Here is a 13736-nt window from a genome sequence, read left to right as displayed (position 1 = left end):
GAAGACACTAAAGTATCACAAAGAGCGACAACCTTATACTGTAAGATAATAATTAGGTGCTTGATTGAATTATAAGATGGGAGTCACAAATCCAGAAACTCCTCGACACTTGCATTGACTTTAGGTAACATGGAAATAATTTATATTCGGCAGCAAATCATATCGTCCTCTGGACGATGATATTAAATGTTATACGTGTTCATATTATTCCACGCTCCAAAAACCGGTCAGGGATCTCCACATGTTTGGCTCTAAGGTACTTCGCCAAGTTCTTTCCCAAGACGTCATACGTAGAGCTTGAAGCAACACCACGATCCAGATGATCCTTGAGTCAAAAGTGTACCGCTAGGATCTAGTCAGTGAGGGGTACTCCCAAAGAGAGACCATGAGCTTACCGCAAATTTTAGGCAATTCGAAGCGGAAGATAGGCTTGCCAGTATCATCGTCTCCAAGCAGTTCCCTGATCTTGTCAACAGTGAGGACGCTGCGCAACCAGTCCCATTCATCAGCCTGTCGAACAAAGAATCCCACATTGCAATCCGACCCCTTATCACCAGAGCGCCCATGAACGATATCCCCGAGGGGAGTTCTGGTGGTAAGGCCAAAGCTATCCACGTTAACTGGGTTCGAGGTCTCATGTACCCTGATCCTGAACGAATGCCTCTGTATCTGATGGAGGGGGTATCGGAAGCTCTAGCCCCTTACTGGGGAGGTGCACAACGTGGCTGATACTGGCTTGAGGTAGGACGCTGACCCACTATTCATAATAAGGCTTGGGTTGAGCTTGGCGAGCATCAACACCAAACGTGGCACCTGGATAGCCCTGCATTTTGACATCCGAAACTGGACGGAAGAAGTTGCCCAAGGCCAAGTCCTCTTCATTGCGCGCCTGGGCGGAAATTCGAAGGTCGATGGTAGCGGCATCCTGGCTACGCGGGTCTTCGGGGCAACGTCCGTTGATGCGGAACTTGAGGCAGTGAAACCTGGACTCGTAGAGCAAGTGCCTCACCTGTGTTTCTACCATATGCGCCTTTTCTTCGATGTCAAGACCTACGAGGAAGTAATGACCCTCAGCTTGATAGCCACCCTTCGCTGCAATTCCTACCTTTGTCGTTGGTGGCGGCTTGATGCCTTTAACACCAGTGACCAGGCTGACAAAAAGTCAGTTCAAATGAAGTAGTTTTTCCCATCATGTTATTTGGACTCACACTCGACCTTTTCCACTTTGCAGTATCTCGATGCCGTCGAGCCGAGCAACGACGTCGGAATTGTAGTAAAGCGGGCCTGCACCCCAGAAGCGCCAGACTGCGCTGGCTCATGTCATCCAGATTCCCACACCTGTCGTGCCGTTCGTCGTCAATTTGGCTACGTCCTATCAATAAACATAGCGAAAAAGCGGTGAGTTATCCCTCATCAGGCGAAGTTCTTCTGCAATAGAATGTAAGCCACGGGTGTCAGGTCGTAGTATCTGGTGTGGACTCACCAGCCGTGAAACGATTGCAGACATCCACTTCTGACATCTCCGCGCGCTTTGCATTGATGCACTTCAAAGAAACTTGGAGGATGACAGTGGAAATAATAGCCGCGAGGATTATACCCGCAGAGAGTCCGTATCCCAGCCAGTATTGAGGCGCTTGGTCTTCCACAAATATGTTCGAACCAACGGCGCCACCGAGGTTGCCAACGGTCATGAGCAGTGCCATGCCGATAGCCCGCTTGAAATAGGGGGCAAGATTGTTCCCAACCCACGAGATGCACCCGATGATCGAAGGGTAAAGCCCGCCTGTGATGGAAAAAAAGGAAAAAATACGTCAGGCCGGGCAGACCGGGGTGTGGGATACTGAGCACACCAACATAGCCGACCAAGGCGATGCAAAAAGGTATCACAATGAAGACCCAGCGCGTTTTACGCCGATCAGCCAGACGGGCAAAGAAAATTGTAGAGCATGCGCCAAAAAGATAGATCGGAATGGTCAGGAGCTGCGCTTGTGCTGAGGTATACCCAAGCTCTCGAATGATGGTCGGCGCAGCAAAACTGAAACCATAGACGCTGATACTGTGGAAAAGAAAGATTTAGTGTCCGTCATACTTAGGATATCCCGCTGTCTGATGTTAATGGGATTCATCAATGAGTTAACTTACCTGTTTCCCCAATAAATGATGACAGCCAAGTAGATTTTCCAGTCCGCCATGGCTGACCACAAAAACTTCCAGTCGAACTTTTGGTCGTGGTTGTCGCCTTCGCCGTCAGACAGGCCAATTTCATGCTGCATACGTGCGAAGAGGAAGCATTTTTCTTCAGCGGTCAGAAATGATGCAGATCTCGGGCCATCGGGAAGAATCCAAGCGATGAAAACTCCCACCAGGACGGTGAGAATGCCCTCGATGATGAAGATCCACCGCCAACCACTCAGACCCCCAACGCCATCCAGATGCTGAATTCCAAAGGCTAGTAGGCCTGAGAAACCACCGGCTAGTGACGCAGCCGAGAAAAATATAGCCATACGAGTCTGCAGCTCCCAGCGACAGTACCAAGTGGTCGAAAGGTACGTGGCAGCTGGGAAGAATCCTGCCTCAGTCACACCAATGAGAACCCTTGCAACAATGAGGTGCTCGTAGCTCCTCACTATACCTTGAAGTGTAACGACCTATGCTACATCAGACTCGCGTAAATCGTGACTTGCAAACATCGGGACTTACCGTTCCCCAAGCAACGATAAGTAAGGTGAGCCAATGAGATGGTCTCATGAGCTTGAGAACGATGTCGCTTGGCACTTCAAATAACGCATAAGGAAAGAAAAAGACCGTCAGTGCCATGTTGTACTGTGGTCCAGTGAGAGCAAGGTCATGCCCGCAATACGGGCATTTCCAATATTGGAGCGGTCAACGAACGCCAGGATATACAGAACTGTTAACGGTGGTAGGACTCGCCAATCGATCTTACGCAATAGTAGTTTGGTTTCCGTTGGATCAAACAACACATTCTAAGCTCTGTCAGTGGACGGCTACCGTTTGAATACCTTCAACACCCCACCTCAGTATCAACGTCGATCAAAGTCTTTTGGTTGGTTCTGTTGTTCTCTTTAGTTTCGGCGTGCTCGGATTCGTCTCGCATTTCATTATGCAAGGATTTCACTTCCATAGTGAACGGCTTTCTAATAAATGGCTGATCCGAGAAGACTGAATTAGAATCGTGCAAGTTGCTGGGAGGTGTCAGGAGAATGATGATCAGCTTTGTTCATTGCGTAGGGTAAGAAAGTAAGAAGGCATCTTGTACAGGAATGACGCTTCCTGAAAGCTGTCACAAGTTTCTTCCTGCCTCCCTAGAGCGTAAAACCGGTTGTGCTAGCATATTACAGTAAAAGTTCCCAGCCGGAAGTGTGGGGGAATGGTGCATCAGCCTTGAGTGGCTGGGTAGGGGAGAGCGCGGGGTGACGAGACCTAGCTGTCGATCACCGGGGTAGCCCCGGAAACATTTCCCGGAGCCACAGATGACAGATCGGTGTCCCTACGCCTGAGTGCCTCTAGTTCAAGTTGTATACCCTTGAAATTCGTAAACTTGCTAGCTTCGTATCAAATAGGCAATAGCGATGGGGGTGGACCGCTCTTTTTTAAATTGAAGGGTGATGCCACCAACTCTGAGCGAAGGGCATGTAAGACAAGCCGAGACACCAGCCATATCGTGCCCTTAGTACAATCTTTGCCATGCCCAAAGAAATTCCAGCGTTGGCGACCCCAGCCCATCTTATTCCCAAAGGCACCTGTACCTGCAATCTGTCTATGATCGATACCAGCTGCTATCTTACTGTGCCTGCCGACACCCTTGTACAACCGCCAATCAAGGGCCATGAGTTGTGGAACTTGCCGACCTTCTCCTTCCTTTCCAGCATCAGAGTTCTGGCCGACAGCTTCTCTTCGATCTCGGTTGCCGAAAAGACTTTCGGAATCTGCCGGCTCCCATCGCGGATGTCATAGACCTCAAAGTCCCTGGTATCAAGGTCGACTCAGACCTAGCGGACATCCTGATCAAGGGTGCAACTAATCTCAAGAATATCGAGGCAGCCATTGTGAGCCATCATCACTACGATCATACGGGGAACCCAGCGGCCCTGGTTGTTGGGCCAGGGTTCTCGGACGCCTTCATGCCTGGCTACCCAACAAATCAAGATTCTCCACTCTACGAAAACGCTTTCAAAGGCCGAGACGCTCATGAGATGGATTTCTCCGACTGTCAGATTATCGCAGGGTACCCAGCAAGAGACTTCTTCGGAGACGGCAGCTTGTACATCTTGAGCACCCCGGGCCACGCCATAGGGCACATCTCTGCCCTCGTCAGAACAGACGAGAGCTCATTCGCCTTTCTTGGTGCCGAAATTTGTCACTTTGGTGGCTCTTTCAGACCAACACTCTACCTCCCAATGCCATCGTCAATCAGTTCCAGCGACTTAAGCCGCGATGACAACCCAGCCCAAGAGTATCCCCCAGCCATATTCACGGGCCGTCACCCAAAGGCTTATAGCTGTAGAACCACTCCATACTATGAGGTGTGTGCTAGGGAAGACTCCTGGCATGTGAATCCGCCAGTAGCAGGTGCAAGTATAGATAAGCTCAAGAGTCTGGACGCGAATGGGGATGTACTTGTACTCATCGCACATGATCCGATTGCAAGCAAGGTCCTGCCTCTTTTCCCGGCCGGCACTCTTAACGTATGGGAATTGACAGATTGGAAAACGAAGCTTAGATGGGGGTTTCTGGATGAATTGCCGCAGGAAGATCGAAAACGAAAGTATTTGGTGGATGGGACTTATCGCAAAGGCAAACTTGTCAAACCTTTAGACATCTTGGATGTAAATCCAACGTAGGTTTGAGCTACCGTAGACAACAGTTTGATTACACAACAATTGCGCTCATGGCGAAAAGACCAGGACTCGTTTGCTAAGGCTATTTTACCATCTTTCCCATCATTTCTCGGCATCAAATATGACCTTCAGGGACTTCATGCTGTCGAAGATCTCGTACCCTTTGACGGCATCGCTGAGAGGCATGATAGTATCAGTCATGAAGCTGCGAATCGTTAGTTGACGGGTCAACAGGAAAGGACCAGTGGTATGCTCACTCCAGGAGTGGTTGCTTCTTTTCGAGAAGAGCTAGTGCGCGAGGGAACATGCCTGTAGAAATCTGGGGTTAGCTGCTTGAATAACAACCATCTTGCGGGGTTGACTTGCTTCGAACTGGACATCTGCCCATCTTCACCGTAAGATTCTTGCCATATGCTTGGTTTCCCGTCCATGGGATCTCTCCATTGTGGACACCCACGCTTGAAATTGTTCCCAAGGCCTTAGAAGCTTGAAGCCTGTATCCAACGCAGAGCTGTGGCCTACCACCTCGATGACGACGTCCGCACCTCGACCTTCGGTCAGTTCCTTGACCCTTGCTTCGAGCTCTTCTGCCTGGGTCAGATAATTCCAAGGCTCGGCCCCAAGTTCCTTCGCTTTGTCCAGTCTTGAAGGCACACCATCGACTGCGAGCAGGGCCTTGGGCTTATACTCCAAGGCCGCAATGAGGGCGCATAGACCAACTGGACCGCAGCCTATCAAGACAACCACGGCCTCTTCGGCAAAGCTCTGCGACGCCAATGCGTTTTCAGCAGCAAAAAATCCTGTGGGAAAGATGTCGGCCATGAGGCAAAGTTTGAGCTCGTCGATACCGGGGGGAGCTTTGACAACCGTTGAGTCCGCCCAGGGGACCCTCACGTACTCAGCCTGCGCGCCGTCAAGCAGGGGGCAGCCAAAAAGGAGGCACTCTTTGCAACGGGACGAAAATCCTCGGGAGCAATAAAAGCACTCTCCGCAGCTGACGGTAAAAGGGCTGACAATTTTGTCGCCGACCTTGAGGTTCTTCACGTCCGAACCAACCTCGTGTACCGTTCCAGAGAATTCATGGCCCATGATAAACCCTGGCGCAGATGGTTGATGGCCTCGGAAGACATGAAGTTCGCTGTCATTGCCGTCAGGATACAATCTTGGTATGGTGCTGTGCATCATACCTGCCGCACAGAGCCGTGTACCGGACCTTTACGATGACGTCTTTGGCATCCCTGACCGTGGGGACTGGTCTGTTCTGTACTGATATCTGCTTCGGCCCATCGAAGACGACGCACTTCATTGCTGACATATTGTTTGAGGTGCTTCGTGTTTGCCGCAAATCTGAAATAATACCTGGGTGTAGATGAACTTTGTTGGTGGCACAATGAACAAGCGCGGCAAATGGGCTGCCACCCACACTTGTCTTATCTACTCAAAGCCTCGGCGCACGACCAAACGACCCCGCACATCCAGCCGGTTCGCGACCGATACCTCTTCTGGACAGCCGTGGGCACACACCACACACACTCTTCCGTCGGGGCGGGTCGTAGCCTCGGCCGATGGACATGCGGCCCAGCATTGCAGCAGAGGTCCGGAGCAAAGCCGCTCGGACCGGAAATCAATTCCTAATGAACGAACGAACATGAAGCTGCCATCTTGGATTTATTCCACGAAGGCAATTCTTTCGTTCTCGTCGGATCATAACAATGTAGCCACTCACGCATTGTGATATTCAATTGCGCTTTAATACACTGCATGGCAGGTCATGCTCATCGCGCAATGATAATTATCGCATTGTGTTGGCTTGTAGAGAGCCGTCCGATTAGAGTAACAACGTCAATTAAGTAAATAAACAAATTTAGTCAAGGGCCTGGAAGTATATGCAGGGATCTCTGTGAGCTGTTCGCTACAACCTGTCATATTCAAGAGAAATATTGAAGCGGTCCTTAGTAAAGATATTCAGTGGCTTAGTATTGCGCGTTATCCTATTGTTGTAAGGTCAGCGAGTTGAACAAGAGACAGTGAGCAATGGTAAACGCACTACGCGTCGAATGTTGATCTTCCACATCGTTCCGCAGCGTTCACATGCTTTTAGATAGGAGGACTTTCAATTTCGTAGTATAACTGCTTGGGGTAAACATTTTTTTGTTGAAAAGGCTTCACTGCTTATGTGAGCCCCGATTCATTACTTGAGCTATACTGAGAGCACTCAATAGGTACCTTAGGGTTGGTGATACAAGACTTGTGGTGAATTGATATTATCTCTCTGATTCACTGCTAATTATCTGAATCACCACTTTATATCTGATGCATAAATCATGTGCGCTGTGGATCGCGGGCTCCTGAGAGCGGTGAATCTCAGCACCTGGGGATCACCATATCTGTGCATCACATACGGTGATTACCAACCCAGGCGATCCCCAAATTTGGGTTCAACGACTTCGCATCCCCATGGATCTTGAAAAAGAAACCCAGGCAATGACGAGTACATTCTACTGTATGATTGATATAGCACCACACGAATATGACCCCATTGTATAATGAGTGACGTTTGCTTCACATATCACTCCTCGGCAGGTGCAGAGAGTGATATCAACATGCGAGCTGTCCCAGATTCTAGTATACAACAACATCACAGATAGTAAGCAACATGGGGGGCATCATCAGAACTCTTGTGCCGCCTGATGATGGCCCTGAGAATAACAGTATATGTTTTCTCATGGGGATATGAAACAGGATATTGATCTCCCAAAAGGAATTACAGAACGTAATCGTCATGTTTCGCATTAGTAGTAGATCTATGATCTCATAGCTTTGTATGTAGTCCACAGTAATTAACCAGCTGCTGCGACAATCATTCAAAATCCCGCTGACTCGGCATTTCCTTGGGCTAAGGCCTTTCAACAAACGTAATATCCCATGCCGTCCCTTGCCACCCCGTAGCCTTTGAAGCATCACGACACGAGTTTCTCGTAACCGACCATGTACGTCATGGGGAGCGCCATGAATCTATCGCAGTCGTCGCTCAAGGCTGCAGCATACTCCTTGCTATTGTAGAAGACCAGCCAGTCATTCCACGTCCTAACCCATAGCTGCGCACACCCATCATAGTCCAGAATCTTTTCTCCCAGGCTTTGAGCTCTCTCCTTCATCTCCGGCGTTTGGTGATGCTGTTGCCGTCTCAGCTGCAACTCTTTGCGTGCACATCGCGAAAAAAACGCTTACCTGTGCGTATCGTACAATGTGTTTACGAAAAGCTCGCGTGGCCACAGCGAGATCAGGGTGCACCGTACTCTAGTCACAAAAGAACGTGTCATAGTCGATGGAGTCAATTTTTCTGAAGAAGACGGAGACTTTGATGCATGGCTGAAGATTGGGCTCAGCATCGTAGTCCAGCTGAGAATGCGTGAAGCTGTGATCAATCTTTTGCCACGGCATATTGGAAAGAACAGGGGGTGGATGGGGCAATGAAGCAAGACGAACGTTTGCAGGGACTTTGTGGCGTATGCGGTCGAGAATTAGGACGAGGTTGATATGGGACCAGAGTTTGGAGACTTTTAAACGATGTCCGAGATGGTCATGACACACGTCAGCCATTGAAGGCCTCTAAGAAAGGCCTGGCCGGGATTATCATCCAGTGGGGTCCAACCTGTTTGGGTAAACCAGCTGAATGCACGCGCCATCTCTGTAGGTACTAAGCTAGGTCTGGTCAGAACACAGTCATGAGCCAGGAATAATGTATGTCCAGCAGTGGTTGGAGTTAAGGTCGCCGTCAGGAAAGTCTGCAAGGGAGTAAAGCTCCTACGCACTCTGCGGTAGACATTTTACCAAGTAAAGGTGCAGAACTCTTTTCAGCTCTTTCGGCTTCATTTCCCGGGGCGATGGAGCTCGGTGGGAAGCAGGGGCTCTATTACCTTCCCCAGAATGAGCTGGACGACTATGGGGTTTCCGAATGCGAACACCTGCAAATGCGAGTCCTATGTTTAAAACGGTTCAACTTGAGCAGATATCAGGGAAAGAAATCGTGCTCAGTAGCATGACGCACAAGTCAGAAGCCCGATCCTGAGGGTCACTCCCTAACACAATCTCTTGCATGCCGGCCTCCTTCCCTTGGTCATGTCATTTCCTATCCACTTTGCTCGACATTTCCGCAATTTTCATGCAGACAACCATCATGGCCGAGGCCGGAGAATTCATTACAGTGGCCACCAGTCCGCCTTCCACTTCAGCCAAGCCTCAACGGAGGTCCCGGGCTGTATCCAACCTGACGCGACAGCAAGTCCAACACAAACGAGATCAGGATCGTAGGGCGCAACGGCGCCTCCGGGAAGGAAACAAGACCTGCGTCGAATCTCTCGAAAGCACAATCACTTGCCTGAAATCTACTCATGCTGAAGAGATTGCCGCTAAAGAGAGAACCATCAAAAATTTGAATGATGAGGTTAGATAATTGAGGCAGCAGATTCAACAATTGTCAACGTCTGGAACTGCGACCACCACAGGGTTGCACGCTTCTGTAACGCCCTCAGCTTCGTGGACGTCCCCTTCAGAGGACTTACCCGTCGTCGAAGATGAGGACGGACGATTGCCGTGGCAGCGCGGCTGGTTCGTCATGCCAGATGCCCTCCCCCAGGCACCTCAGGTAGGAAAGCGGATCGGTGATCCCGGCACGCAGACTTCTCCCGATACCTGCCTTTCACGGAACAAAATGCGGGTTCTGAAGATGAGGAATCATCTAATGCTGCATCCACATCTTGCAGGCAGGAGAGCGTAGCTCTTGCAATACACTTTTCAGCGCACACCCTCAAAGGGTTCACAGCGAGGCAATCCGGCCCCTCCGTATCAGACGCTGCATGCCAGACGGAGCTGGCTACAACCAAATCTACAGCCCTTACACGCCATTTAGCGCCAAGCACGCTCTTAGACCACATTCTCCTTGGATTTCTCCGTTTTCATTCTCACCCGACTTCCACAGATGCCGCACAACCTCTCATGGGAGGTTCGGATGTGTCGCTGAAGGCTTACCTCCACACTGAGCTCTATGGTAGCATAGATCCAATCAGCAGGCTTATGAACGAGGTTCTGTCCACGTTTGCCCACGTCCGAGCACCGGAAAAGATTTCCTTCATGTATGTCATGCATCGAACAATGCAAGCAAGTCCGAGACCCTTGGCCTCTGACGCGTTCTTTTCATTACTGATAGCCGTGCGCAGTGGCAAGTCTACCCTACCAAGTCCACTTTCGCCGATCTACCACGTTGGCTCCGACCTGCGGCAACCCAGATTACGGTACCGCATGATGCTTGGATAGATAACATACCTTGGTAAGCATTTCATACAAAATTGACCGACTCGAAGCCTGACATAGCAGGCCTAGGGTTCGCGATATGCTGATCGAGAGCCCCGACAAATATCCGTTTCCTGTGTTTTCCAGTGTCTACTCCCAATGCGTCACAGTCAGCTGGCCGTACGATGTCGACGACATAATTTACGAACAAGGCCATGATTTGATACCCAACAAAATCTTCGAAAAGCACATTCAGCGCCTCGGCAATTGGACAGTATCACGAGATTTTGAGGGACTTTATCCCGAGATGGTCCGTGCAATATACTCACGAGACTGAGCTACCCGATCATGCTCTGGGTTAATATGAATGAAAGCGTGTGGAGTTGAATCAATGTGACCGCTTACTGGGAAGATGATCAGCAGATCATATCGCGAGATCGCCCAATGACCAAGTGATATCGACAGTGCTTCACCAGTCACCTGAGCAGCTGACTCTTCATACCTTCGATGTTCAGTTCTATCCCAACTGCTCAAACCTGACGAGACCCACGCCTAGCCGGTGGACTTAGTCCGCTGGCCTAGTGTTGCGTTGCATGGCGCGTTGGGACTGACGTTATGCCCGCGCCCATATGCTCGTCGTTGTCATGAGCAAGAACGAGGCTCGTGGTCAGTCAAGACATGAGTCAGGCTAGGAGATCCCCACCATACCACATGCTTATAAGGCATCACGACAATCTACAAGGTAGTTCTTGAAACCCGAAACGCGGGGTATTCAAGACTGCCTTAGGCTTCGGGTTCTTTTGGGCTGTGGGAAAACTAGTGGACGACTCCCCAGACGAATCGTCCTGAAGTACCTGGGTATCTGGGTTCAGAGCGACGTCGAGGACGCCTCAGCAAACGAACTAAATAAGAGAGTTCGCGGTTTCCAAAGCACCCCAAATCAAGCCAGTTCTCTATCTTGACTACTCTGCATATCATTTCGTTGTCGGTATTGTCTTTACCCTGACATCGACCTCAAAACCGCAGACAGCACCTTTGAAATGTACCCCTTCCTCCTCCAGATTCACACGTCACCATGAGTTCTCTTCCGACCGAGACGATGCTGGCAGCACAATGTAACACGGTACGTCCATAGAAATCCTGCATCTTAACAACCACGCAAGTGCCTTGCCCTAACATAACTGGTGCAGGCTAAGAATAAGGTGGAGGTCAATGAGGTTCCGATTCCAAGATGTAAGGACAATGAAATCTTGATGAAAACAGTTTGCGCCACATTGTGCCATTAGGATCTTGTAGGTACTTTTCTATGATTGAAGCTTTGTTTCCGCATGGGTGCCAAGACTCGAAGGACTTCTTCTCGTTTGTCGGCGCATAACTCACGACATCGTCAACCTTGCAGATGCTCTTTTGGGGGCACACGGCCGAGAAGCCCCCAACGAATACGATGACCATCGGACACGAGAACACCGGCACCGTCGTAGCAATGGGCAAAAATGTTCGGGGTACGAAATCGGCGACAAAGTCGGATGCCTTGGTTGCAATTCTGCCTGCTGTAGGTGTGAGGCCCGCACAATTAGATCGCATCAGACCTGACCTCGGCCTTTGTAGACGAATGCGAGGGTTGCCAGGTCCACAACCTCTTCTGCGACAAGGGTACCCAAAGGCTACACGGGTTTCAAACTGCAGGCCATTTTGCAGAATATTCTGTCACAGATTATCGAAATGCTATGGCGTTGCCTGACGGAATGGATATGATCACCGCCGCGCCACTCTTCTGCGCTGGTATCACGGGTAAGATGCCTGCTCGATGCTCTTCCAAGTGACGATGAGTGTGAAGTGAGAAACTTAATTGACGACCAATACTCAGCGTATCACTGCGTCAAAGGTTGCAACCTCGTCCGAGGTCAATGGATTGCGATCATCGGCATGCAGCTGCTGTTTTCAGCGCCTCTAACGTTGCTTATGGCGATGCTCCTAAAACACTACGGTAGGTCTCCATACAATCTTGCACCATCGAGATAAGTCAATTGTTGGTCAACAGACTTACGCACCCGTCTAGCATTAATGGATCGCTCATGGTTGCCGGTCTACCTAAAAGCGAGCTTTCCATCTCAGCCCTCGACATTCTTTTGGGAAAGTTTCGCATTGCTGGCAAAAGCAGTGGAATTCCACAAAACATGCCAGAGGTTTTTCACTTCAGTCATAAGCATGGCATCAAGTCCCATGTAGTGGTTCACCACGACATTAATGACATCCAAAGCATGATTGACACAATGGAGGCAGGGAAAGCAGCTGGAAGGCTCGGCATTGTTTTTGATTGGCACTCATATACTTCTAAATTCAATCCTGCTTCCAGATGTAATGATGGCAGGCAAGTATTTAACGCTTCTCGGCGATGCTTTCCAGCGTTCCTCGGTGCGAATTCGTGCTGCGGTCGATGACTGGACGGTGTTGGCCTCTGGGATGATCGCGGCCCCGAACCTCGGACACTGAAGTTCGGTCGGGGGCCAGCCGCAGCAGTGCCTGGATGTGAATTCAGGCCCGCAGAACAATCTGTCGGTTGTGCCCTCCAATTGTCGCCACGCCGCACTGCATTGCCTCTATCTTGACATCTTCGCCAGGAGCGGGGCTATGCTGTTGAGATGCGGGATTACGCTTTATCTTGGCTTTGCTGATCATGTCGCTAAATGTGTCACATAGGGTCTTCCTCCACCCACGGACCTTCGGGCTTCGCGACCTGCGGACTCCGCTTTCGAGGCCCAGCAATCGGCACCAATGCACCGCTCGCCCGCCCTCGATTCTTGAAGCCGTTTTGGGTCGGCGATTTGCTGTTCAAGATGTCTTTGATCGTCTGCCTTGGATCTGATATTTATTGACGGTCTCCCTATGTTGGATTCATCTGCCATTGTAATGCTGCATCCAGTTCAAACTTTGATCCACGCCGCTCAGATCGTGCATCGCATTGGCATACCTATTCTCGGACGCAACACTACAGCCTGGCCATCATGACTTCTAGTCTGGTAGATGAGGGTAAAAAGTACGCCCTCAATGCAGCTAAGAAGGCTGTGAAAGACATCACGGGTAGCAATTCAAAGAAGAAGGTAGACAAGCCCCTTGGCAATAAGGACGATCCTGTGGACGGTCTTGTCCGCGTAGCCGCCGCTGTTGTCGGCTTCACATCAGAAGCAATTCAATATCGAAAAGACAAGAAGCTTCAAAAGACCGTCAATTCAAACAGTCAAGTGAGCCCATCCACCATCGAATTACTGAAGATGAAAGCAGACGTCTCGGGCCTTCGCGATGGTGGCGCGTCCCGCATTGCCAGGGCCTACGTCATCAACGCTGGATCCGAATGAGAGTCACTGGCGGAGGGATGAAGAATCACAAACAACACAAAACGCAGCTCATTTCAAGAGCGAGGCTACGTTGGTCGACAGGAGCCAGCCTGCGAGCCAGTTGACTGTCAATGGGACAATACAAAGTGAACAAGACGCCGGGCCCGTCCACGAAGGAGTCAACCGATCTAGCAATCGCATTTCTCAAGCGACATCCATATGAGGGGCGGTGATACTACAGACGAGCGAA

The 13736-nt window shown here is 50.2% G+C and overlaps 5 protein-coding genes across 5 annotated transcripts; 3 read left to right on the top strand and 2 right to left on the bottom strand.

Moving 5' to 3' along the window:
- Positions 1-757: 757 nt before the first annotated feature.
- VDBG_06190 (inner membrane transport protein yfaV) lies at positions 758-2817 on the bottom strand (the record flags this gene model as incomplete). Its single annotated transcript, XM_003003702.1, has 6 exons — positions 758-1151; positions 1209-1284; positions 1484-1783; positions 1851-2056; positions 2143-2648; positions 2701-2817. 6 exons carry the CDS (start codon positions 2815-2817, stop codon positions 758-760), a joined length of 1599 nt encoding a protein of 532 aa, XP_003003748.1.
- An 888-nt stretch (positions 2818-3705) lies between these two features.
- On the top strand, positions 3706-4862 carry VDBG_06189 (metallo-beta-lactamase superfamily protein; the record flags this gene model as incomplete). The annotated part of the gene is made up of 2 exons (XM_003003701.1): positions 3706-3825; positions 3888-4862. The coding sequence occupies 2 exons, from the start codon at positions 3706-3708 to the stop codon at positions 4860-4862; spliced, it is 1095 nt and encodes a 364-aa protein (XP_003003747.1).
- VDBG_06188 (S-(hydroxymethyl)glutathione dehydrogenase) lies at positions 4835-6174 on the bottom strand (the record flags this gene model as incomplete). The annotated part of the gene is made up of 3 exons (XM_003003700.1): positions 4835-5064; positions 5317-5997; positions 6047-6174. 3 exons carry the CDS (start codon positions 6172-6174, stop codon positions 4962-4964), a joined length of 912 nt encoding a protein of 303 aa, XP_003003746.1.
- A 2865-nt stretch (positions 6175-9039) lies between these two features.
- Positions 9040-10192, top strand: VDBG_06187 (conserved hypothetical protein; the record flags this gene model as incomplete). Its single annotated transcript, XM_003003699.1, has 4 exons — positions 9040-9306; positions 9437-9507; positions 9626-9994; positions 10069-10192. 4 exons carry the CDS (start codon positions 9040-9042, stop codon positions 10190-10192), a joined length of 831 nt encoding a protein of 276 aa, XP_003003745.1.
- Positions 10193-13156: 2964 nt separating this feature from the next.
- VDBG_06186 (predicted protein) lies at positions 13157-13507 on the top strand (the record flags this gene model as incomplete). The annotated part of the gene is made up of 1 exon (XM_003003698.1): positions 13157-13507. The coding sequence occupies one exon, from the start codon at positions 13157-13159 to the stop codon at positions 13505-13507; it is 351 nt and encodes a 116-aa protein (XP_003003744.1).
- Between the last annotated feature and the right edge of the window lie 229 nt (positions 13508-13736).

Source organism: Verticillium alfalfae, genomic scaffold (genome assembly GCF_000150825.1).
Source record: "Verticillium alfalfae VaMs.102 supercont1.7 genomic scaffold, whole genome shotgun sequence".
In the NCBI taxonomy this organism is placed as follows: domain Eukaryota; kingdom Fungi; phylum Ascomycota; class Sordariomycetes; order Glomerellales; family Plectosphaerellaceae; genus Verticillium; species Verticillium alfalfae.
This window is presented reverse-complemented; position numbering and strand designations above follow the sequence as displayed.